The sequence below is a fragment of the Cryptotermes secundus genome, unplaced genomic scaffold, assembly GCF_002891405.2.
Source record: "Cryptotermes secundus unplaced genomic scaffold, Csec_1.0 scaffold1079, whole genome shotgun sequence".
Classification (NCBI taxonomy): domain Eukaryota; kingdom Metazoa; phylum Arthropoda; class Insecta; order Blattodea; family Kalotermitidae; genus Cryptotermes; species Cryptotermes secundus.
In genome coordinates, this window is record NW_019720729.1 from 705,266 (window position 1) to 728,360 (window position 23,095).

Genomic DNA, 23,095 nt, shown 5'->3' on the forward strand with positions numbered 1-23,095 from the left:
ATTTATACTTGCTGGCATCACTACAGTTTAAAAAAGTAAAATATTCACTCTTGTTGCAGCCATGCGTGGGTGCGCACATGCATATTAATGCAAGTCAATGTGCATTATGCACAGTGCTCTTCTTGCAGGTTGAATGTTTCCAGTGCTGCTACATCAGCCACTGAGAGCAGGTGCATTCACAGTGATAACAGGATTCAAGGAGAAGTGGAAGGTAATGGTGATCAAAATTGATTGGTATTTGCAGCTGTATAAGGAATGTAAACCCTACAATCTGAATAAATATTGCAAACCTTTTTATTAGGCACAAAGATACCTTCCTACTTATACACATGGCTGAAGCATATTTCTTTCCTTTCATGATATAAGTATAACAAAAATACATTTACAGTTTAAAAAATTGCATATAAAACTTTGAGTGAATTGATAAGTTTTATTTTTTGACCAAAGTAATGTAATTACAATACATGCTTCTTTAATAATACAAAAACAAAATATCTGACACCTGATGGTGTCTAATCAATGAAGTAATGGTTCTCACAGCACCATATTTTTACTTATTTTACAGATCAATTTCCCATAATCACATTTTGTAACAAAAGAGCACTGATATGCTACTTTTGTTCTTTTCTCTGAATTATTTGGTGGATTTAAACCACTTTGGAATCTTATTACTGGGAGCTCCATTTTCTCTCTGTGGAACCTGGATAGATGAACTAGGTCCACTGTCTATATTCATTGGTTGTTCAACTTCTGATGTCTTCCCTTCCAGATGTGAAATACTTCCAGACTGACTGAGATGTGCTGGGGTAGAGAAACTAGCTGCAGGCACTCCTGGCTCGATTGCCCTGACCAAAATATCCACGAATTAGGAAAATATGTGTAGATTCCTTTACAGACTCTCATATACCGCCTGAACTATCTGTAACCAGGCTTTAAAGAGTAATACCCCCCTCCCCACAAAAAAAGGCATCACATCTGTAATTTAGTTCTTGTGCAAAATATTTAAGATTTTATCAGTCATTTCTCTGTAATGTCATCAGATTTAAAAAAGGTAAATTTTCAATATTTTCTCAAGAATTTAAATATGTTTGATGTACCTGTTTTGCATATATTCTATACAAGTCATTTCTAATATGGATTTGCCCCTCTATCACAACTAACACAGCAGAATGTAGTCAAATTAAATATTCTCTACCATGCCTAACATAATAAGATGTACTGTATGAAATGACCTTTTAATTAACTGGTGTGACAGCATCAGATGCTTGACATGGTAAAGGGTAAAAAGGTACAGCCATCCCTGTAACAGGCCATGAAGACCCATAGGGTTGCGAGATGTCGAGGCTCCCACATTTTCTCTAGACATTCATCTCACTGATAGTGGCAAGGTTGTCAGCCTTACGTGCCGGCCGCCCTTAACCCCCAGGAAGATTCCTGGTACTCTTTTTTGTTAAAGGCTGAGTCGACCCCAAGGCCATTGTGTGGCTTAAAGGAATAGGTAAACTGAAAAAATCCACCCCATTGGGACTCAAACCCGAGACCTTCTGGCTTGTAGCATAGTGCCTCGACCAACTATGCTACCACACATGCCCCTATGGTAAAGGGTGACAGAGAAAATGTCTAAAGAGCAGAGGTTGATCCTCGTTTGTTCATCCCTAATCTTCATATTCTGTATACTGTTCACATTCTAACTATTCAGTGTAATAAAAATTCTGAATGAAAGTACGTATGTATACAATTGAAGTATAGTTTAATTATATAATGTTCTTTACTTAAAGCTTTTCCCTCACTTAAGATTAACATTCTTCAGTTCCAGCCTTGAACACCTGACTTCACTGAACAATATGTCCTTACACCAAGAAATGGGGGATTATTGGTCATGATTTCAAATTATATCTCACCTGGATTGACAAGCTGCAAGTGTGGCAGCACTGGGAGAAGTAAACTGAGTAAGTATTGCTTCTCGTAGGTACGTTTTACTGTCAAAACTTGCATGGTTCTTCGTTCCAAAATGTACAATAGTATTTGGTACGCATCCAGCCTCAATGAGCCTCATTTCAGGTGTTAAAATATTTTTTGGAGGAGTGGTATCTGTACAATTTTAGGACAAAGAATAATAAAATATTACTCCAATGGGGACGAGTTTTACAGACTGTAATATAAGGGGAATTAACTCATGCTATAGATTCAAAATTCAAATAAAATAACCAGAGTTCTTCAAATTTTCCCATAATGCTTAACTCCTTCATTCTGCAAACTCAATTTGGACAATACGAGAAAAGACACTCTTTCGTTATAGATGTGATTTGTTCCCTTCATACGAATTCACAGCTTTCCAGACTTAGGCCTGATTCACAGTGAGAAATGTCTGCAGAACAAAGCACTTTACAAACATACAAGTGGCACAGTATTTTTAGACCAAACCCATGAATCTATTTCAACAAAGTGAACATTCTTTATAATGTCTAAGCCACTCTAACACATGATCAGACAAAACTTCTTTTCTTACAATGATCCTGTTTAGATTAAAAAGCAAAATCCAATGTGTACGAACAGATTATATTTTTATACTCACAGAGGTGGAATTCAATATCTGGGTTTTCCAGATGGCCTCGAATGAAGTTCATGACTGCTTTAATAGTTTCAAGGGGGAAAAAAGTCCCCTGAAGAACTGTGCGGTCAGGAAAATGGATTCGGATTACAGTTTGACGATATTGGTTCAATTGTGACAACACTCGTTTAGATTCTTCTAGACTCCTCTGTGCATTTGTAACAAAAGGTGCCTCTTCCATCTCATCTCTGTTAACAAACATTAAAAATCATAAAATCATCTTCATGGTATTGTAATTGTGTAGTTAATTGAGATAAAAATAACAGGAATAAAATAAAATAAAATAACAGGAAGAAAGGGATGATGTGGTATGATAATGTTCATGTATTACAATACAATATTTATGTTGTTATATTGCCATCATGAAGATAACATCTTTAATTAACTTACATTACAAACATAACTGATGTGGGACCATACTATTGACAGAACAGAAAAAATGAAACAGTTGTAACAAGCTTTCAAAGTTGCCTGAGTTCAAGTCTCAACACTTTGTAACTTCATGCTGCTTTCATTTCCCCTGTCTGGGTCTCCCTTATCAGCATATTCTTCATGGGTTTCTGTCAGATTTTAGTCCCAAGAATTCAGTTCTTTATTCCACTAGTAGCAGGCAAAAATGGTATAACAGCATTCTCCAGTTAATGCTATGGATTGGTTTTCATGGACTTGGTCTGTTGCATAAAATTTCCACCTCCTTTTCTATCTTACTTTCAGGTCTCTGCATGCATTGTCACAATATTTATTGTATATTTTTCCTGTTATCTCCCACTGAGAAGGTCTGTAGTTATACTGGCATAGGTTGTCCATTTATAGTGGTTAGCGCTTTCAAAGGGACACAAGAGAGTAGGTTTCCCCCTTCCCCCACCTCAGAATGAAAACAGAAACAGTTTCTGAAACATTGTGTTCTCTGGTGTTTATAATACCAGACAATGGACAAAGTCCAAAAACCCAGTAATTCCAAGTGTTATACACCATCATCAGAACCCTTTAGAATCTAATGACATATTTTTAAAAATTTGGTCTTCTGGGTTGTGACATCATAAGGGTTGAAGTGTGTAGGTTCAGGAACTGGCTTGGTTATATAGGCAGGGTACAAGGAAGGTCATGTGACCCACGGGGAGGGGGCAAAGAAATGTGCTTGATCTGGGCCAATGGGATACAATGTCACATCCCAGAAGACCAGAGTCTGAACCTAGCACAAAATCCGTTGATTATAAATGTTGATAGCAGTAATGTTTGCAAATGAAATTCAGATACAATGAACATAAATATTATATTGAAAGAGGGGAATGTGCTGATCAGCCAACAATTATAAAAAACAAGAAACAGCAACATAAGCAAGGAATGTCTGACATCATACTGTTACCATGCAGTCTTAAAATAAATGACAGTATAAACTCTACCTGACATGTTCACATCCAAAACATTTATTCAACTACAGAACTGTTTCATATGATATAAAACATTTTAACATGTGCTAATCAACAGACAGTAACAAGCAACTGAAACACACTTTTCATCCTTTATATCTCTGTACATAAAATATGTAAAAGTAAAAAAAAAAAGTAAAGCTATCCCTGTAACAGGCCATGAAGGCCCATAGGGTTGCGAGACGTTGAGGGTCCCACATTATCTAGACAATCGGTTCAAACATGGCGGTAAGGTTGTCAGCCTTATGCGACGGCCGCGCTTTACTCCCCAGGAAAATTATTTAATTCCTGGTACTCATTTCTGTTAGAGGCTGAGTGAACCCCAGGGCCATAGTGCGGCCAGAAGGATTAGGTCAATTGAAAAAAATCCAATGACCTCATCAGTATTTCAACCTGCAACCTTCTGACTTGTAGCATAGTGCCTTAACCACTACGCCACCACGTGCCCCCACACAAAATATATACAATTCATAAATCTGTTCCTTTATTGCTACATTACTGACAACAACTCTCACCTCCTCCTTTTTAGGTCTCTGTAAATGGCTCGTGCATCTTCCAGTGTCAGTTCAAAGAAATCATCAGGCAGATCTTCAAAAGGTACAGCATGAGCCATCTCAAGACTGAAAGCAATGGCATTCCTTTCCCCAAGCTGCAAAGAAAGTCACAGAAACAGTTCTACTTGCTTCATGTAACCACAGTAACAATAATAGGCGATTATAAAACATGGAATTCTTCATTATGTGATTTCTCCATGTGCCCCTCAGTCCAATTAACATAATAGCTTACCAGTATTACTTCTTCATTAGATTCTTTGCATTCTGGCAGTGGAGCAATAGTGGCCTTAGAACTTCCTGCTGCTAACTCATTCCTTTCTACAGAAACACTTTCAAGTGAGTCAATGTCCATTCCTTCTTTCTGCTGTGCCGAGACTTTGCTTACAGAAAGTGGAGAAGATATGCTGCCTGTCGGTACTGCTGTACTAGAGTTTGGGTTTTGATTTCCATTGCCATGTATATCTACTGCACTTCCACTTGCACCTGATGATGGGAGTACAGGAATACAGGCAAATGTAGAAGATTGAAGCAGATCACTTCCTGCCACTGAACTGTGGCCTGGATCCAGCAGAGAGGACTTTCTACTGGAAGCGTGTTCTGGAGGGTCATTTGATTCTGGTTCATGTTCTTGTGGAACGTTTGAAACAGATTTTTTAGGCAGAGGCCCAGAAACATTAGCCTGATGATGCAGTTCTTCGGGTGTACGATGAACAAACCTTTCAACACAAGTGAGATTATAATAATTACTCAAAACCATAAGGAGAAAAGTGTCAATTTATATAGGATACATCTGTCAATCATTTCTAACACAATACACATCAGTTTTTTATTTACAGACTTGTCATAATTGTAACCACCTGCAAACCACCCACAGAACATGCAGACACACAAAGTCAATACTGCAATAATGGACGAGATAGGAAACACAAAAGACAGTGCATAAATTACAGAATACAGACACCACCAGCAGGGTTCTAAGGAACCAAAAAGGAAACATAATAATCAAGTAAGATTTGAGGCTTTCACGGCGGTGACTATGAAGAAAGCAGTCTTCTGGGCTTTGGCGCCGTGTATATGTGGTGTTAACCGACGTTTCGGAGGAACGTATCGCCCCCATCTTCAGGGTTGAAGAAAAAGTATANGGTTAACACCACATATACACGGCGCCAAAGCCCAGAAGACTGCTTTCTTCATAATAATCAAGAGGTTGTAAAAATGCATTTTAACAATATTTTAATTAAATAAATTCTGAAATCACTGTACAATTAATTTTACCTTTGAAGTATTCATTAGAAGGCATCTGTGCATCAATTTACACAATAAACTATACAATATACAGGAACCAGAAGATGACTGTAGTTGTTGAAACAGGTTCTAATAAATCAGTGAAGAATTATATAACACATTAGGAAATCAGAAGCTGCTGTGTTATATTAAAAGTGGCTAACAGATATAAGGTAGAGACAATATACAATGGGATTCTGCAATATAGAATAATGATATTAACTCAATAACATGCTCTTGAAACTGGAAGTTTCCCACATTTGGGTAACTCTAAATTCTTTATTAGACATGAGATGGATGAAAGCAGAAATAGTTCACATATTGGCCAAGACAGTATATACTGTATGTCCACAAACAGAAGGCAAGGCAGCTACAGCAGCTACAGTGTGTGTACTGTACAAAATAATAATGTCAGTCTCATTCTAAGACTACTACATTTGTAAAACGTAATTTAACACAATATCAAGATAGCAGAATTAAAGGAAAATAAAACTGTAAGCTTTATTCATTTTGACTGAATAGGTCAGATGTCCAGTGATGACTGGAACACAAATTGTTGCAATGTCAAGTTCAAGCAGCTTCCATGTTTATTACATCAGACATCCTATGGCAGCATTTATTTTGAGTGCTTTCCATGCTACTGTGATGCTTTGTAAATCTACATATAAAAGAATTGATCTTTTTCATGTAAGAATAACAAACGTTATGATGATAAGAGTCTGGTTAACCCATGCCAGTGCCATAGGTGGGATGCATCATATATCTGTGCAAAATAAGGAAATTATAAAGTTTAAAATCTATTTATAATAATAATTGGACAGATTAGTAATCACAAGCTGTGACAGCCCAGTCAGTACTGGCTATGGACTGGATGATAAAGGTTTGTTCCCCAACAGAGGACATAAATCAACTCTCCTCCATAGCATCCATACTGGCTCTGGGCCCCTCCAACCTTCTGTCCAATGGGTACCATGGTTCTTTCTGTGATGGTAAAACAGCCAGAGGATGAAGATGATCACTCATATCCATCTAGTGATGAGATAAGAAAGAATGGATCTTTCCCTCCACTTTCCCATATGCAATCATGGTGTGGAGCTTAGTTACAACCAAACAATAGGGCAAGTTTGCATCCATTTTTACGTGACAGGTTACCAATCATTGGGAAACAAAAAAAATGGCAGAGTATTCTTGACAAAAAGAATATATAATTATTACCTAAGCATGGCTCTACCACCAGTGAGCCCAAGACTACGAAGAGTTGTCCCTTCAAGAGCCTTCACCCCAGATACTTCTCTGCGCATATAAATAATGACCGGATGTGAGTCAAGATCAGCCTCACTGGGGCATAACTTTTTTATCACATTCCATAATGATTCTGAAAGTGCATAAGTATTAAATATTAACCACTGACCTACAATGACATTTCTGAGTAAGAACTTTTGACTGCCACTCATATTTTCCACTACAGGTACATAAATAACCATCCAGGAAGATTAATATACTGCAGAGATAGAATTTTGAAACATGAAAGATGCCAATCTTTAATAGTCCACACCATTTCCAATACCCTTTTAGATGAAGACAGCAATATGACGATCATTCTCAATCAGGGACCCCATGGAGGAAATAATACTTGCCATTTGTTATCTGAAGCATTTTCATACAGCACCATAAATTAACCCATGTATAAAGAAAAGCACAGCCAGTATGAACTATTTTATTATTTATTTAGTATCTAGATTTACTCTTTTGTACACATCCTCAGGTAGCAGAAATTTAAAATACTGTGGCGGACAGACATGTTGCTTAGCAGAGATCTTGAAACAGATGAGTGCAGCCACCACTATGCAACAGGTGGATAAACAAACACTCATTCTTATGCAACAGCTCAATAAACACGTCCCCATGGCAACAGATATGCATGCAATGATCGAGGCATTGTTGGACTATAACAATGGAAATGGTGTCTTCTATGTGGTTTGTGCTGATATGTTATAAGCAGGGTCAGCTGAATTCTGGAACCTATGTGGAGGCGGGGTCGAATACCTCCACCGTGACCCTGTGAGTTGTAGGTGGCAACAAAAAGGGAAGTCTCAAATCTGAGACAGTAAAATATGGTCGCAAGTGCCAAGGGACTCAGACCCGAGAAAGACTGAGCTGGCAAGGGCCAGCAACATGTACAAAAGACAGACCCATCCTCTTGTCTGAGAGGGTGCCTGACAAAAACAAGACTGTAACTGTCAAACAGTAATAAATATCTGGTAATGTCTCTTTCAGCTCAGACTTACAGAGCATGGAAATGAAGTGTAGTGGGAAGGCTGATGTTGATTCTGCTCTTGGGTCTACACACTATGTGGCAGTGTTAAGTGCTGCTAACACTTCAAAGGTACATGCTACCATCATACTCATGGCTGAAGTGAGTGCAGTTAGTTCATGCATATATGGGTTCTGGTCCAGGAGACCCATGGGAGAAATGGTGAGGGCTGGTGGCCTGTCTGTGCCAACATGAACACTGGACACAGAAATTTTATCAAAAACCCTTCTAAGAGCCATCGTGTGCACCAAAAATACACCAAAAACTGGTGTCCCCAATTGATTAAGCAGAGAATTGCTGAACCCCCCCAAATGTGGCCTGACTATCAACTGGTGTGGAAGGTGACAATTAGACCCCTGCTGTTCATGGGTGGCTAAGTGCAGCTGTTCCTTGTTCTACTGTGAGTTTGGTTGTGGCATCCCCTCTGCTGCTTAAGGATGTGGATGATCTTCCTGGTAGGACTTAATTGGTAGCCCCTTCTCTAGTGAAAGTCTGGTGAAAGCTAATTTCTCTGGCTCCACACATAACTGCTGGTGTAGTGAGACAGCAACTCCTATAGATGTCTACATCCAAGAGTGGCAGATGATCTCCTGTGCCTTCATAAACTGAATGTTTGGGTGGATGATGATTAGGTGGCAAAGAAGGATGCTCAGTTCATGTGAACTATGGCACCAAATGACAAAGGTATCTTCAAAATACCTGAACCAACAGCTAGGTTTTTTAAAGGCCAGTGTCCATGCCCTGAAGTACTCCATATAATAGTTTGCTGACAGTGAACAGAAGTGACCACATGGCTACTCAATCCTTCTGCTCATTAGAACAGCTGTCAAGCAGAAATAATAATGATGTAAGCTCTGACTGGGAGGGACTACTGATGTCTCTGTTGAACTGCTGTTCCACAAAGTACAATGTTTCCTTGAGAGGAACAAAGGTAAAACGTGATATCACATCAAAGTTGACCATGATGACTTCTGGGCTGACTGCCACTGAGCTGGTGGTCTGAATGAAATCACTGGAGTTCTTGACATGGTGTAACATATTTCATACCGATGGTATGATAGTTTTCTGAAATGTTTTGATAGATGATAAGTTGGTATCCCAATCACATCCCCTGTAAATCTTACTGGCATTCCTTCCTTGTGATCTTGGGGAGTCCTTATAGTCTGCGGGGAAGGGGACCATTGTGACCAAGGATGGTGTACCTTCTTCATTTCTGCATCCACTGTTATCTCTGGCATCTGTTAAGTGCTGGACAATGTTCCTGTTGGCCTGGACCACACACTAACCCCCACTCTTTCCCCCCATGTGTCTGTAAGACCAAAACCTATATATATACATGGAGACTCACTCACCTTACTCACTTTATCCCTTAAGATGGAGGCAGCATGTGTACCTCTCAAATACCAGTAACATTATCCACATCCACATGTTGTAACGACCCACGAACAGAATCAACATCAACAATGATCCATGAGTGCCTAAAATCAGTTATCTGGCATATGTCTGTCCATCTGCCTGCACATTTTGTCTCCAAGACAACCAATTTCATTTTTCAATTTAATATAACACAGAAAGTTGCCAAAAAAAAATGTAATTCTGATTCATAATCATTAAATACAAACTCCACTTTACATGAGGCACAAACTCGGTTTTTCTAAGGAACAGTTAGATCTAAAACATCTGTCAAAATGGTGAACATTTAACATAATGCTGCAAATTGTTTCTGGTTACAGACAGCATGAACAGCTTTGCTACAGTTACATTTAAATGTCACAAAACTTGTGTATTTCACTGGGATTGGTTTCAATAAGTGTGAGTACTTGATCTAGATTGGAAAACATGAAGGTATCTAGAATTTGGTCGATTTAATTCTGGTTTGATTTTAAGCTTTAGATTGGAATTGCTGTTTGATGTGTTGACAGCATCATACAGCCAATGAAGCTGCTGATTACTAATCCACCAAACAACAAAACATTTACAAAGACAAAAACAACACCGTCCAGTGTGACTATTTAAGTTTTATCACTTGAAAACTCATCACCCTTGCATGTTTTGATCCCTACGGATCATCCTCAGAGGATGATATAATTTGATGTAATATAATGATGTATATAATTTAAAACCTATTGTAATAATAGTTTCCGGAAAAAGTATTGATGCCCTCTGAGGATGATCCATAGGGATCGAAACATGTAAGGGTGATGAGTTTTCAAGTGATAAAACTTAAATAGTCACACTGGACAGTGTTGTTTTTGTCTTTGTAATTGTTAGTGTGACGGACCAGAATGAAACAAATCAAACATAACATTTTTTTACCTTTCCAAATAATTTTATAGCCGTTTGTGTGTCTATTTTTAATTCAATTCATTCTCAAAGTGTCATTATGGATGGACATGTGAACTGTTACTAACTAGATTTGGAAATCTTAACCAGTATAAAGACTCATAATATGGGGAGAAAAACCGTAGAATTTACAATTTTTACCTGTTGGAAGAAAATCGCCCAAGAGTCGATCACCTGATTCCAACTGTAGACCTACAACAACAGCAGTTTCCTCTCGCATTTTCTGTGCTGCTACCATCTCAAGCTGTGCATTGTTCGGCAGCCCAGAAAACCGTATAATGGAAGTTGTGTCGAGAACATGGTTATGATGCCTACATTTTAAAGGAAAAATATTAACAGTTATTGAAATTCGTTTGACAGCTTACTAAACATTATATAAATCTAGAGTAATTTATAACGCATGGTATTCTGAAACGCAATACTCACTTAATATCATATTCTTCCTGATTTAAACCCTGTTTCCTACACACTTCTTCCAGCACCTAGTTAGAAAGAGGTTATGGAACACATGAAAAATTATAAACTGCACAAACCGTTAAGTATCATATACTTATCAGTATCAATTATGGTCACACTGCAATTTTCACACCTGCAAAATAGTCGTATTTGGTGTAACTTTCACAGTTTGTCTTCGACCATTTGGAGCTAGCACAACCACATACTTATTCTCTGCCATGACTGATCAGTACGCATATGTTAACTTAAGTTAGTGCTATGATAGCATACCTTCTTATCAACCGAGCTCTCGGTACTGGCTCTTCGTAGCAATTGACTTTCAGAGGAATATAGATGGTAGTATTAATACTCTCGTGACGTCATAATGACAATAGTGTCACACAATAATTTGTTGCTACAGGTCAAATAGGATCGGTTAGGATCGTTAGGATGGAGGAGGCCCATGTAGAAATGGGAAGGAATGGAAATTCCAATAATCAAGGTGAAGCGAAGGCTGCAACTTATTTACCTGGGCAGCCGCTTAAAGAAGACGAAGAACTTGTATATGATGAGTCTGTATACGTGATGCTTCATGAAGTTCATACAGGTAAGAATGCAACTCCACGTGGTTAGGGCTATTACATTAATGTCGCAAATAACCAGAAATACGGAGCGGTCGTAGCTTAGTTGGTATAACGACTGGCTACGGGTTCGATGACCGAGGAATCGGGGTTCGTTTCCCAGGAGCGGTAGGACGAACTCCAGGGTCCACCCAGCCTCTTATCCTATGCTTGCCGGAGGTGAAGTCGGGGCGTGAATCTGACTATTCACTTCCATTTAGTGCCGAGGTTAAGAATGCATTAATCCATACATCTGCCCCCACCCCCGTATGTCTACCCGCTCAGTGCTGAAGTAACGAAGTACAAGGGCGACTTTGCTGTAACCAAAAATAATTGTTGAGACTTCACATATTGCACCATATGCGTATGCGAGAAAATTGATACAACTTTCAAGTTATTACATCCAACTATAATATCCGTATTTATTTTATGTGCGAGTACACCTAGACTTAGGCAATAGTTATGTTCTGAAAAAGTTTCAGAAGATGAAAAGAAATCAATTTCCCCTCGAGAGATCTACTGCCAAAAGTACCATTTCTTAAACTGGTCGCCTTGTGCAACACAGTACGAGTATATGCATTTTCTTATGTCAATAATATTTATGTCATTTCAGTATGACGAATTTGGGTGTGTAGTTAGTTACTTTTAAAAAGACTGCTAAGAAATTGAATGGTATAATAACCTTGAAATGTTTGCTGAAAACATATGTTACTGATTCAAAACAAATTGCCCAGTTCTGAGACAGACCACCTTGCCCCCCTCTTTCTGTCTTTTTCTCCGCATGTCTCATTTCAGACATTAAGAAACATTTCAGTGGGATGTAGTTTGTCGTCATCATCATCATCATCATCATCATCTTCATGGATTATCCATATCTGTTCCATTTTCTTGAAATGTATGTTGATCCCTCTTTCACTTTTACACTTATCATGTCACAATTGATCCTTCTGGAGTCGCTTCTTGACTTCACTTGGCGAATGCTAGACTTCAACTCTCTTCAACGGCGGCTATCTCGAGACTGAATCAGCGAATGCATTCAACCCCCTTATGTAGGCGGGTTCCGGACCGGATAAAACGCATTATTTTCAGCAGTTTGGTTCCTGCTGTTTTGACCATCTGTTTTTATGCAACAAACCTTCCATCTCTGGGGGAAACTCATTTGTTGATTCTGCAATTCCTACGCAACGGTCCACTGTTATTGCATTACCATGGAAGTATCTATTCCAAACACGTTACAGTATTAATAAAGAAATAATAAAAGTTAACACTCACCAATCACATGGCAAGTGACTTGCCAAATGGATGATGAATGAGTCATTGAGGTGTGTGGAGAGACGGTTGAAAACAATGAAGCAGATGATTGCAGTAACAGAGAAGGGGATGAAATTGATTGAAAAAAGTTAGGCCATTGAAGTTGGTTGTAACATTTCACTGGATGTGCTAGCCAATACTGCACAGCTTCAGTTGGTGCTCAGTCTGTTACGTATCTTCCAACAGTAGATGTGCAGAATAGGCTGCGCAGGTTGGCAATATTTTCCATTCTCCTGTTGCACTCCTCTGTCACCCAACCAGTATTCTTGCTGACCTCCCAACCTCTGTTGACCGCTCAGCAGCCAGTTTCCCATTGAAGTGAGTGCTGTTAATTTAAATTGGTCTAAATTACACACAGAATTACTGGTTTTTTTTTTTCCATCTGGAATTCTAGGTGATAGAGGACACAGCGTTTCAGAAACTGGATCTGTTTCCGTCTTCAGGTGAGAATGGAAGACACATACTCAGTTGGGCCCCTTAGAAAAAGCTAATCTCAATCACTGGACTCTTTAGCTCTCTGTAAGGGGCCCAACTAAGTAGGTGTCTTCCTTTCTCACATGAAGACGGAAACAGATCCAGTTTCCGAAATGCTGTGTCTTCTGTTATCTAGAATTCCGAATGATGGAAAAAGTTCAAAACCTGGTTATTCTGTGTGTCATCCACCATCGCGAGAACCCTTTAGAATCTGGTCTAAATTAGTTGATAACATTAAATTATATCACATTTGTTATAAGAACCATCTTGAACCCTCGCACTCCTATTAAATTAGTTACACTTGATGGATTATTACTTGTTTATGTATGAAATCACATTTTCCTAACTCGCCTGTGACATGAAATGCTTGTACATGTTTCAGGATCTCCTTGCCTTAGTTTTGATGTTATTCTGGATGGTCTTGGGGCTGCCAGAGAATTGCATCCACTGTGTGCCTATGTCGTAGCCGGAACTCAGGCTGCCCGAACCCATACAAATAACATATTGGTAATGAAGGTGAGGAAGAACCTTTTTCTCTGCAGTGTATTGTGACTAGTTGTGGTAGGTACATTAGAATTATTTGGTAGGGCTAGTAACCTTCCATAAAACAGACATTCCGTGACTGGTGACATGGATTTGGTAGCCTGAAGTGGCTTTTGTTAGAACTAAGAACCAAATATATGTCCAATAAGTGGAAAGTATGTATATGGTCACTGCATTATAAAATTGTTACAAGAGTTACATAGCTGTACTGTTCTTAAATGCTCCAAGTAAGAAAGAAGGAGCCAGGATAGAGCTGGTGAGCATGTAAGGCTGACCTCACCTCACTGCCATCTGTGAGCCAGTTGTCTAGAAAATGTCGGAGGCTCGGCATCTGACAACCCTATGGGCCTCCATAGCCTGTTACAGGGATAGATTCCCCCATTTTTTGTGGTTTATTTAATGATGCTGTCATATCTGAGGTTGCAATGTAATTTGAGTTATTATACAAGGTGTGGCTGGAGGGACTGAGTCAAACCACAAACCCTCAGTCAGGATAATTGGTTTCCTGGCTGAGGTTCAAACCATATATTTCCTGAATGTAAGTGAGAAGCATTACTTCACTGCCATCTGTGAGCCTGTTCTCCAGAAGATGTGGGAGCATCGACCTTTCGCAACCCTATTGGCCTTCACGTCTTGTTACCTTTACCGTTTAGTGAGAAGCATTACTGCTTGCTTGGGGATTTGCATCAATTTAACCTCAAGTACACTCTGAAACATGATGGTCAGCACAAGTCTCATAAAGCACAATGATCTTGTGGACACAAGAAAATGTTTTCATAAATTAATAGTACAGTCAACTCTCGATTATCCGGGCTAATGGTGGGGATGGAAGTCACGGTTAATCGAAAACCCGGTTAAGCCAAATTTTATTATACGGGCTGGACGACTGTGAAGGGTCGGAGTTCGAGTCCCGGTAGGGTCAAGAATTTTAACTTCTCCAAATCGTCCAGACCGGCTCTGGGGTCCATCCAACCTCCTATCCAATGGGTACCGGGGGCTCTTTCCCCGGGGGTAAAGCGGCCGGGGCGTGAAGCTGACCACTCACCTCCAACTAGTGCCGAGGTCAAGAAAATTTGGATCTATACATCCACTCCCCCACACGCCTTAATGGCGTAGGGCTTAATTCGTTGAGCAGAGGAACAACTTTACCTTTTACCTTTTAATACCTTCATAATACTATAGACCTACCTGTATTTAAATTTATTCATCCTCATTTCTATGTCATCTCATGGCCTATTTAATACTTTCTTTACATTACACTCAGTATGAATTAGTTATTTCAATCACTGTTCAACAACATCCAGCACTTTTTACGGTCACACTTAACACTTAAAATAATTTAATACTGTCTTTTGCTTTTTCGCGGCATTTTCCTTTTTACGGATATCCGTACGAAGCCTACGTAATATTAGCTTGTCACTTAATAAACTGTCCTCTTCACTCTCAAGATAGTCTAGTAAGGATTCCAAATGATTAAGCGCAGCACCATGTGATACTTTCTTACTGGCAACACTGTCCACCTCTTCCTCATTCTCACTTTCTTCCCGCTCTTCTGGCTGCACCCCCATTGAAGTTACGATTTCGTCACTGCTTAACATTTCGAAGCCCGGTTCACACGAGTCACAGTTAAACCACTCTCTTATATTTTCCTCGTTGACTTCTTCACCACCATGAACTTGGTTAGCCACTTTTGTCAATTTTATGGCTATCTCATTTTCACTGAATCCAGTGAATCCATGGATTTCGTCATCTTCATTAGTGATGAAAGGCATCAGTTTCTTCCATGAATTTTTCAATACAGATGGCTTTACTGTATCCCACGCTGTTGAAATCTCGTATATGGCATCTAATACTGAAAAGGACTTCCAGAAACACGTCAGATCATTGCCTTCATCGATGTACTTTTGTAGCAAATTTGATCTGTAGATTCTCTTCATACTTGAGATAACTCCTTGATCCATTGGTTGGATAAGTGCGGTAACATTAGCGGGAAAATATTTCACAAAAATATTTCCATCATCTGACCTCAGGAGACTTTCGTTAGGATGTGAGGGCGCATTGTCAATGAGGAGCACAGCTTTCTCAGGTAGGCCTTGGGATTTTAGATGGTCACGAACTTGAGGCACGAATTTAAAATCAAACCATTCTTTAAATATCGCTCTATTCATCCAAGCTACTTTCTGGTTAAAATAATGGATAGGCAGACTTGAAGCTACTGTTCCTTTAAAAGAGCGTGGTCTTTTCGCTTTGCCGATAACTACTGGTATTAGTTTGTGTGTTCCTGATGCATTAGAACAGCACAAGACTGTCAATCTCTCCTTACTGGATTTGTGACCTGGAGCCTGTCTTTCATTTTGAAATGCCAATGTTCTGGTTGGCAAGCATTTCCAATAAAGACCCGTTTCATCGGCATTATAGATTTGTTCTGGCAGCAGATTTTCACTTTTCACAAAACTATCAAAATTGGTGCAAAATTGATCTGATGCTGACAAGTCCCCTGACAATTTCTCACCTTGAATACTGATTTCTCGTATTCCATGACGCTGCTTGAAACGTGTTAGCCAACCGGAAGAAGCGTCAAAACTCCCTTCTAGTTCAAGTGCTTCGAAAAAATATTTAGCTTGTTTAGCACAAACTGGTCCTGTTATTGTTGTTCCCTGTGCCCTTAGTTGATTAAACCAGGTCAGCATCGCTTTGTCGAGATCATCGTATGTTGATTTCTTCATGGTTTTTCTCTTCTTCATTCCGCTTGAATTAGAAGACGAAGCAAAGGAAATTAACTCATTCTTTTGTTTTTTCAAATCACGAACAGTTTGTTCTCCAATACCGTATTGCATTGCTAATTGTTTAACTACAGCTCCTTTTTCCAGCTGATTGATAATTTCAAGTTTCTGTTGAATACTTAACACAACACGCTTCCTTTTAAACCCCGACATTTTGCTAACGCACTTGAAGATCTATATTAAGAAACTGATACTTACTTTCACAATGCACTCTCACACTGAGATGGTACCGTTAAATAACCTGGGGCGGTGTATTTGTCCTTGAAACTTTCCAAAAATTCTTGCATTCTTTCACCCCCACCCTAGAACATTGTGTTCGCATAACGGGACGAAATAATGCAGAGCTCGGTTCACACTAGTGCGAAAATAGTGTTAAACTCACCATGTGAAACAAAAGTGAATGAATATTAAACAACATATAAACTTAAAAAAAAAAGCCCCGGTTAAGCCGCAAACCGGTTAATCCGCCCCCGGATAATCGAGAGTTGACTGTAATTTGCATTCTAGCCAATTGTCTTGGTTAGTTAATTGCTAAAGGATGAAAGCTGGGGGCCTGGCAGGTGTATGAAAAATTGTTGTGGTATTTACGAGGTTTTAGAATTCTTTTCTAGAGTGCGTGTTATGATTATGATGTGAATTTCATGTTCTTTTAGTTTCCGTGAGATAGTGTTTGGTTTACCATTTCCATGATTATGTAATATGGTATTGTTAGTCTTTGTCTCATTTTGAAAAATGAATATAATTTGTTAGATTTGAAGTTCTCACAGCAGTGATTATGAAGAGTCCTGTCATGTGGGATATAATGCCTTGTAGTCTGTTGTAAGTCAACTGACTTTTTTTTTGACCCTGAATATGGAGGCGACATATTTATCCAAACACAGGCTGACTTCAGTGCACCACATCGTGATATATTCTAGAAGTTAGGACTCTTCACTTATAATTCGAATCTAAAATATTAATGATAATGTCATTATAGATGTCAAATATGCATAAGACGCAAAAAGAGAAAAAGGAAGATGAAAGTGATGAAGGCAGTGACGATGATGATGATGACGATGACGATGAGGAAGCTCAGAATAAAACTCCACATCTCGAATGCGCTCGAATTAAACACCAGGGTTGTGTAAATAGGATACGTGTAAGTATTTTGTGCTGCTGTTTGTAAAATAGTTCAGTGCATGTTTATTTCAGCATTACTAGTATAAATATCTTTTAAGAAAAGGACTTCTATATGATTTGGAAAAAACTTGACCCTAATGGAGGGCACTAAAATATATTTGTATAGGTTGTACAAGAACATGGATAACAGTTCGACAATTAGGGCCTTTGGAATTTTGCTATATAAAGGGTTTCAGATACATTAGGACTGCTGTTTAATGTTCTATTTCAGTATTTCCAGGTCAGAAGTCTCCTCCAGTGATTTCCATGGGATCATGTTTCTTTGTGAAGGGGTTGAATATATGAATGAATGAATGAATGAATGTATAAGGGGTGGGCCTTCTCGGCCCTTGCACCGTGACCTACAGTGATCTTTTGTGCTCTTGTGAAGGGGTTACTAAGTAATGACTGCATATACTTGCTTATTAAGAATCTGTTTCCTAGCAGTGAATGTTTTGTTTGTTTTGTGGTTGTTACATAGCAACGGGTCTGCACACTACAGTATGGATAAAGAATTTTTATGTAAATATTATAGATTAGTTTCTAGGCGTACAAAATATAAATCTGAAGACACTAGGCAGCTTAACAGCATCTTGTGCTAGTGAATTATGGGCACTGAGAGTAACTGATGAGAGAAGATACATATCAGAAGAAATACATTTCGTGAATAGAACTGTGGGATATATCCTTAGCACCATAAAAAAATGAATTAATGATAAGAGAACTACAATATTTCACATAAAATAAAAGGAAAAACAGTATTGGTAGAAAAATACAGATGAACAGTGCATTGACAGAATTAGCTCTCACACAATTCCGGAAAAGGTCTTTGATGTTCAGTTTCTTGAGCCAGTAATCACATTGTATTTCCTTCATTTAAGCATCACTGTATTTCGTTTTAGTGAAATCTAATTTGGTTTCTTGTATTGACTGTTAGGCCATAAATTACAACGATACCATTTTGGCAGCAACATGGTCTGAATTAGGACGAGTACATATATGGAATTTAACAGAACCTTTGCGTGCTGTTGATGAAAAAGTGGCCATGGATCGTTATAAAAATGGTGTAGTACCAGTTCCAATTTTTACATTTTCTGGCCACCAAACAGAAGGATTTGGAATGGATTGGTGTCCTACTATGTCAGGTAATAAAATGATTATGTTGAAATCCAAGTGATCTGTTTGTTCGTAAATTAGAAAGACAGTACGAGGGCCTGTCAGATGTGCTGATGAGTAGGGAAAAGGATAAAATTGTGGTATTCTTAGGGTTGGAGAAGAGCACAGTCATAATGATCACCACTGTGAAAAGCTCAGTAAATTTTTATTGTTACAGACTTTGGTAAAATATTTTTTTGAGCTAGAGAAAACTTGAAATGCTACTTCTAATAATTATTTTAGTCTTTTAGCTGAGGTAAGATTTCACCTGACTATAAGATGATTCCCTTTTCCAGTCACAAATTTCAAGAAAGAATTTTATTTGTAAGATTTGAGGCTTTCATGGCGGTGACTATGAAGAAAGCAGTCTTCTGGGATTTGGCACCGTGTATATGTGGTGTTAACCGACGTTTCGGAGGAACGTATCGCCTCCATCTTCAGGGTAGAAGAAAAATATAAGAAATCCACAAGCGAAGAGACCGTGAGAACCGGTAAAACGTCAGTTAACACCACATATACACGGTGCCAAATCCCAGGAGACTGCTTTCTTCAAGAATTTTATTTCTTTTCATTTAAAATTACTCAGTACGTTTCTCCTTTAAGAACTCAACTTTACTCCACCTCTTCATAGTGACCCATTTTAGGTTCACAGAATAATTTTGTGGTGGAACTTGCACCTGGTAACAAGCTTTTATTATTGCATTGCTGCATGTTGCTCTTAGAAATGCTGGATGCCCTAAGTGCAGTGCAGTTTATAGTGTGTTTGCTGATCTGATAACCATTAATTTAAGATTGGCGTCATATCCAGTTCATGGAGAAGGAGAAATCTGCATAGCAGGAGTCCATTTTGGTTCCACCTGGTCTTCTTTGTTTATTTTGCCAGGATTTATTTATGTGTTGTCTAATAGACACAGGTACTATAAATTCTAAAATATCAGTCCTTTTAATATGAAGGACACCCTGTATTTAAAAATGTACAATATTAGCCTTAATACATATCCAGATCATTACTGAGATGATTCAAAATTCAGTTCGTATTCTACAAGAATGACATAATTGTTATCGCATCCAGAAAGCTCTGTCGAATGAGCCTTATAGTGTTGCCATCTTCTTAAAAACATAATAAGCATGTGCAGCAGCTGTCACACATGCTGGAGAAATAGTGTGTAATGAACACTTTACAGCACTGAGCCTGGAAGTTTTCAGAGATGTATGCAGCAGGAGCAGAAGTAATATTATAAATACAGAATCATGTGTGATGGATGTTTCATCATTATGAAATGTCTGACTCTGAGACCCACCCAGTCTTCTGTTCAGAGGGCACCAGGGGTTCTTTTCCAGGAGTAAAGGCTGGAGTGTGAAGCTAACCACTCACTTCCATTGAGTGCTGAGGTCAAGAAAGGTGGAGCTATACCTCCGCTCCCCTATATGTCTTCATGGCATAATGCTGAACTAATTAAGCACAGGGACAAGTGTACTCTTTACCTTAAAAGCATAGTCACAGCTCAAGAAATACCAAACTAGGTAGGTTGTCTGTAATTATGGTAGTCCAACATTTGTAGCTTTGAAGAGTTCTGTCTTTTTGGATATAGAACCACATAGTCTGTTCAAAGTAAACTGACATCTTGGGAGAGCATGTATCCTCCATTGTCAGGGCTGAAGGGTAAGTCAAAGAATCAGTATGAAGTGGGCAGCAGAAGCTAGAAGTATTCATAATATTTGCTGGGTGAGCCTCAAATCCTGTGTCATTATGGCTGTTTAAATGTGTGATTATTGTGTAGGTATTGTTGTAAACTGCAGTTGTTAGATATTGTTTTCTCATAAATTGTTGAATTAGGTTTATTTACAATGCATTTGATTTATTCCTAGTGCAATCCAAATTATTGAATAAAAATATATAGTGAAAATAACTTTGTTTCATAGTTCGCTAAACATGGAACGTTGGCAACATGTAGTCTGGATACTGACAGGCAAAATATAACAGAAAATGCAGAATGTATCTCTGAAGTTATTTTCATTTACCTGCCTACCTACCACTTGGCACTACAGCCCTGGGTGAGCCTTGGCCTCCTCTACAACCGGTCTCCACAACCATAGGAATGCACCCACTCATGATGACCTGTGGCTGGTTGTTAGGTTTCTGAACAAAATTCTTTTACAGGGTGAGGTTGTTAGCCTCATGCCCAACTCCCAACCCAGAGGACCAGTGTATCTTTCTTAGTCTTAGTCTTAGTCTGCCCTTTGACCTTTCTGGCATGGGTGACCCTATTGGTAGTTAAAGTACCACTGGCATAGCTCTCCAGGTCACAGAGTCACGCAAGCCCTACCACCACGATGAGGTGGAGACACCTTTGGGGTGTTATTTTCTATTAAGAGATCGTAATTGTTTTACAAGACACTAAACATGTACAGGAGTGCTTGCTACTGGAGACTGCAAACGGAACATCCATATATGGAATCCTGCAAGCGGAGGAAGCTGGCATGTTGATCAGAGGCCTCTGATAGGACATACTGACTCTGTTGAAGACTTGCAGTGGTCACCAAATGAAAGGAGTGTTTTGGCATCCTGTTCTGTTGATAAGAGGTGAATATAAAAGTATCTGTCTGAGACAGTTTTGAAGAAATAGTGTGGAAAATAGTAAGCCTTGTAATTTGTTTCTAACTATTCATTGTTTAAAGGTACTTAATGATGTAATGAGCTGTGTTTGGAATGTAACCAGAAATACATGTAAATTGTTAGTTGTTGTTGTCCAGTTTTAAGGAAAACTGGAATATGTAAGCAGATGTGAGTAAAGTTCTACAATTGAAAATTTAATCAAAATCAGTATATTGTTCTCAGGTGGTCTTCATGCGTACAGATCGATGAACAGACAGTGATGTTGGTAGGCATGCTACAAGGTTGTGAAAATTTCTGAAAAGTACAACTTAAGGTTCATTCTCAATTGTGAAAACAAGGCAGCTTTTTCAGAAGCTGGAAGGGGTCACACTTGGGCATCATGGAAATCTCTTAACCATACATTTTTTCCCTTAAGAAATGAAATTAGCCTTAGAATTAAGAGAAAGATAACAAAAAATTATTTCATTATGCAAAAAGTATGATCTTGTATATTTCCACATTTATTGGTTCTGCCTGTTTTTAAGATTCAAATTTCTCTTAGAACTGGTTTAGAAAGCTCCTGCACATTTCACATGTATTGATATGTGCAGCTGCACTGAATGGGAACGTGCATGATTATAACTTGGTGTGTTTCCTGTTTCAGACAACCTGCCTTGATATGCCCAAACTGAAATATATATCTGTGCCTGTGTGTGTGTGTGTGTGTGTGTGTGGGGTTAAATAGTAATACTTTTTAAGTGTGTATGGGAAGACCAAATATGTGCACCTGAGCCCTGACTCTTGTTACCATTATTACTTGAATGTTGACCTTGAAGTACATGTAGAGAAACATGGAACCTCTATATGTTACTGATAACACTAATGTTGGCCCTGTCACACTTTTTCTTGATACACACGTTTAAGATAACCCTTGGTTGTTTTTTTTTTTTTCAGCTGGGGTAGTTCAGGCATTATAGTGAGTAGACTATTATCTGGATGACTGGGGTTTGATTCCTGGCAGTAACAGAGAGTTTTCTCTTTACCATTGAGTCCAGACCAACTCTAGAACTTAATGCAGTTTCTTATATGGTGGGTACCAGGGCTAAAGTGGCCAATACATGAAGCTGACAACTCATCTCTAAGTAGTGCTGGAGGTAAGAATGCATAGAGATAGACCTCCACTCCCCCATGTCTGTTCATGGCATGATGATTAATTAAACAACTTCAACTTTACCTTTGGTTTCTTTTTCAGATACACAGGTAGAAATACATGTCTTAGATTCAGCTCAATGCTGTGCTGAGTGTGTATGATTCAATGAATAATTAAACTTTCTTCTACAGACCTGGACTTTGTTTTACAATCTCAGTGTTGCATTTTGTATGTTATTTATCATATAAGAAGGGGGGCACACAGTAGTGTAGCTGGTTGAGGCACTGTGCTAAGCTATACTGGAAGGTTTGAGTCCTGATGAGGTGGATTTTTT

At 38.7% G+C, this 23,095-nt stretch overlaps 2 protein-coding genes across 3 annotated transcripts in view; one reads left to right on the forward strand and one right to left on the reverse strand.

The window, feature by feature from the left end:
- Nucleotides 1-270: 270 nt before the first annotated feature.
- LOC111872971 (tether containing UBX domain for GLUT4) lies at nucleotides 271-11,239 on the reverse strand. The gene is made up of 9 exons (XM_023867304.2): nucleotides 11,126-11,239; nucleotides 10,963-11,018; nucleotides 10,678-10,847; nucleotides 7,095-7,254; nucleotides 4,828-5,311; nucleotides 4,557-4,690; nucleotides 2,576-2,799; nucleotides 1,902-2,091; nucleotides 271-845 (listed from the first exon to the last, which is right to left on the reverse strand). Exons 1-9 carry the CDS (start codon nucleotides 11,210-11,212, stop codon nucleotides 635-637), a joined length of 1,716 nt encoding a protein of 571 aa, XP_023723072.1. The 5' UTR covers nucleotides 11,213-11,239; the 3' UTR covers nucleotides 271-634.
- Nucleotides 11,240-11,326: 87 nt separating this feature from the next.
- The window catches only part of LOC111872977 (glutamate-rich WD repeat-containing protein 1), a 26,721-nt gene continuing 14,952 nt past the window's right edge, over nucleotides 11,327-23,095 (forward strand). For both annotated transcript variants that reach the window (XM_023867316.2, XM_023867326.2), the window contains exons 1-5: nucleotides 11,327-11,578; nucleotides 13,759-13,892; nucleotides 17,679-17,840; nucleotides 18,798-19,005; nucleotides 21,428-21,599. In XM_023867316.2, the coding sequence (XP_023723084.1) occupies nucleotides 11,422-11,578; nucleotides 13,759-13,892; nucleotides 17,679-17,840; nucleotides 18,798-19,005; nucleotides 21,428-21,599 (833 nt within the window). In that variant the 5' untranslated portion in view covers nucleotides 11,327-11,421. The remainder of the gene's footprint in view (nucleotides 11,579-13,758; nucleotides 13,893-17,678; nucleotides 17,841-18,797; nucleotides 19,006-21,427; nucleotides 21,600-23,095) is intronic.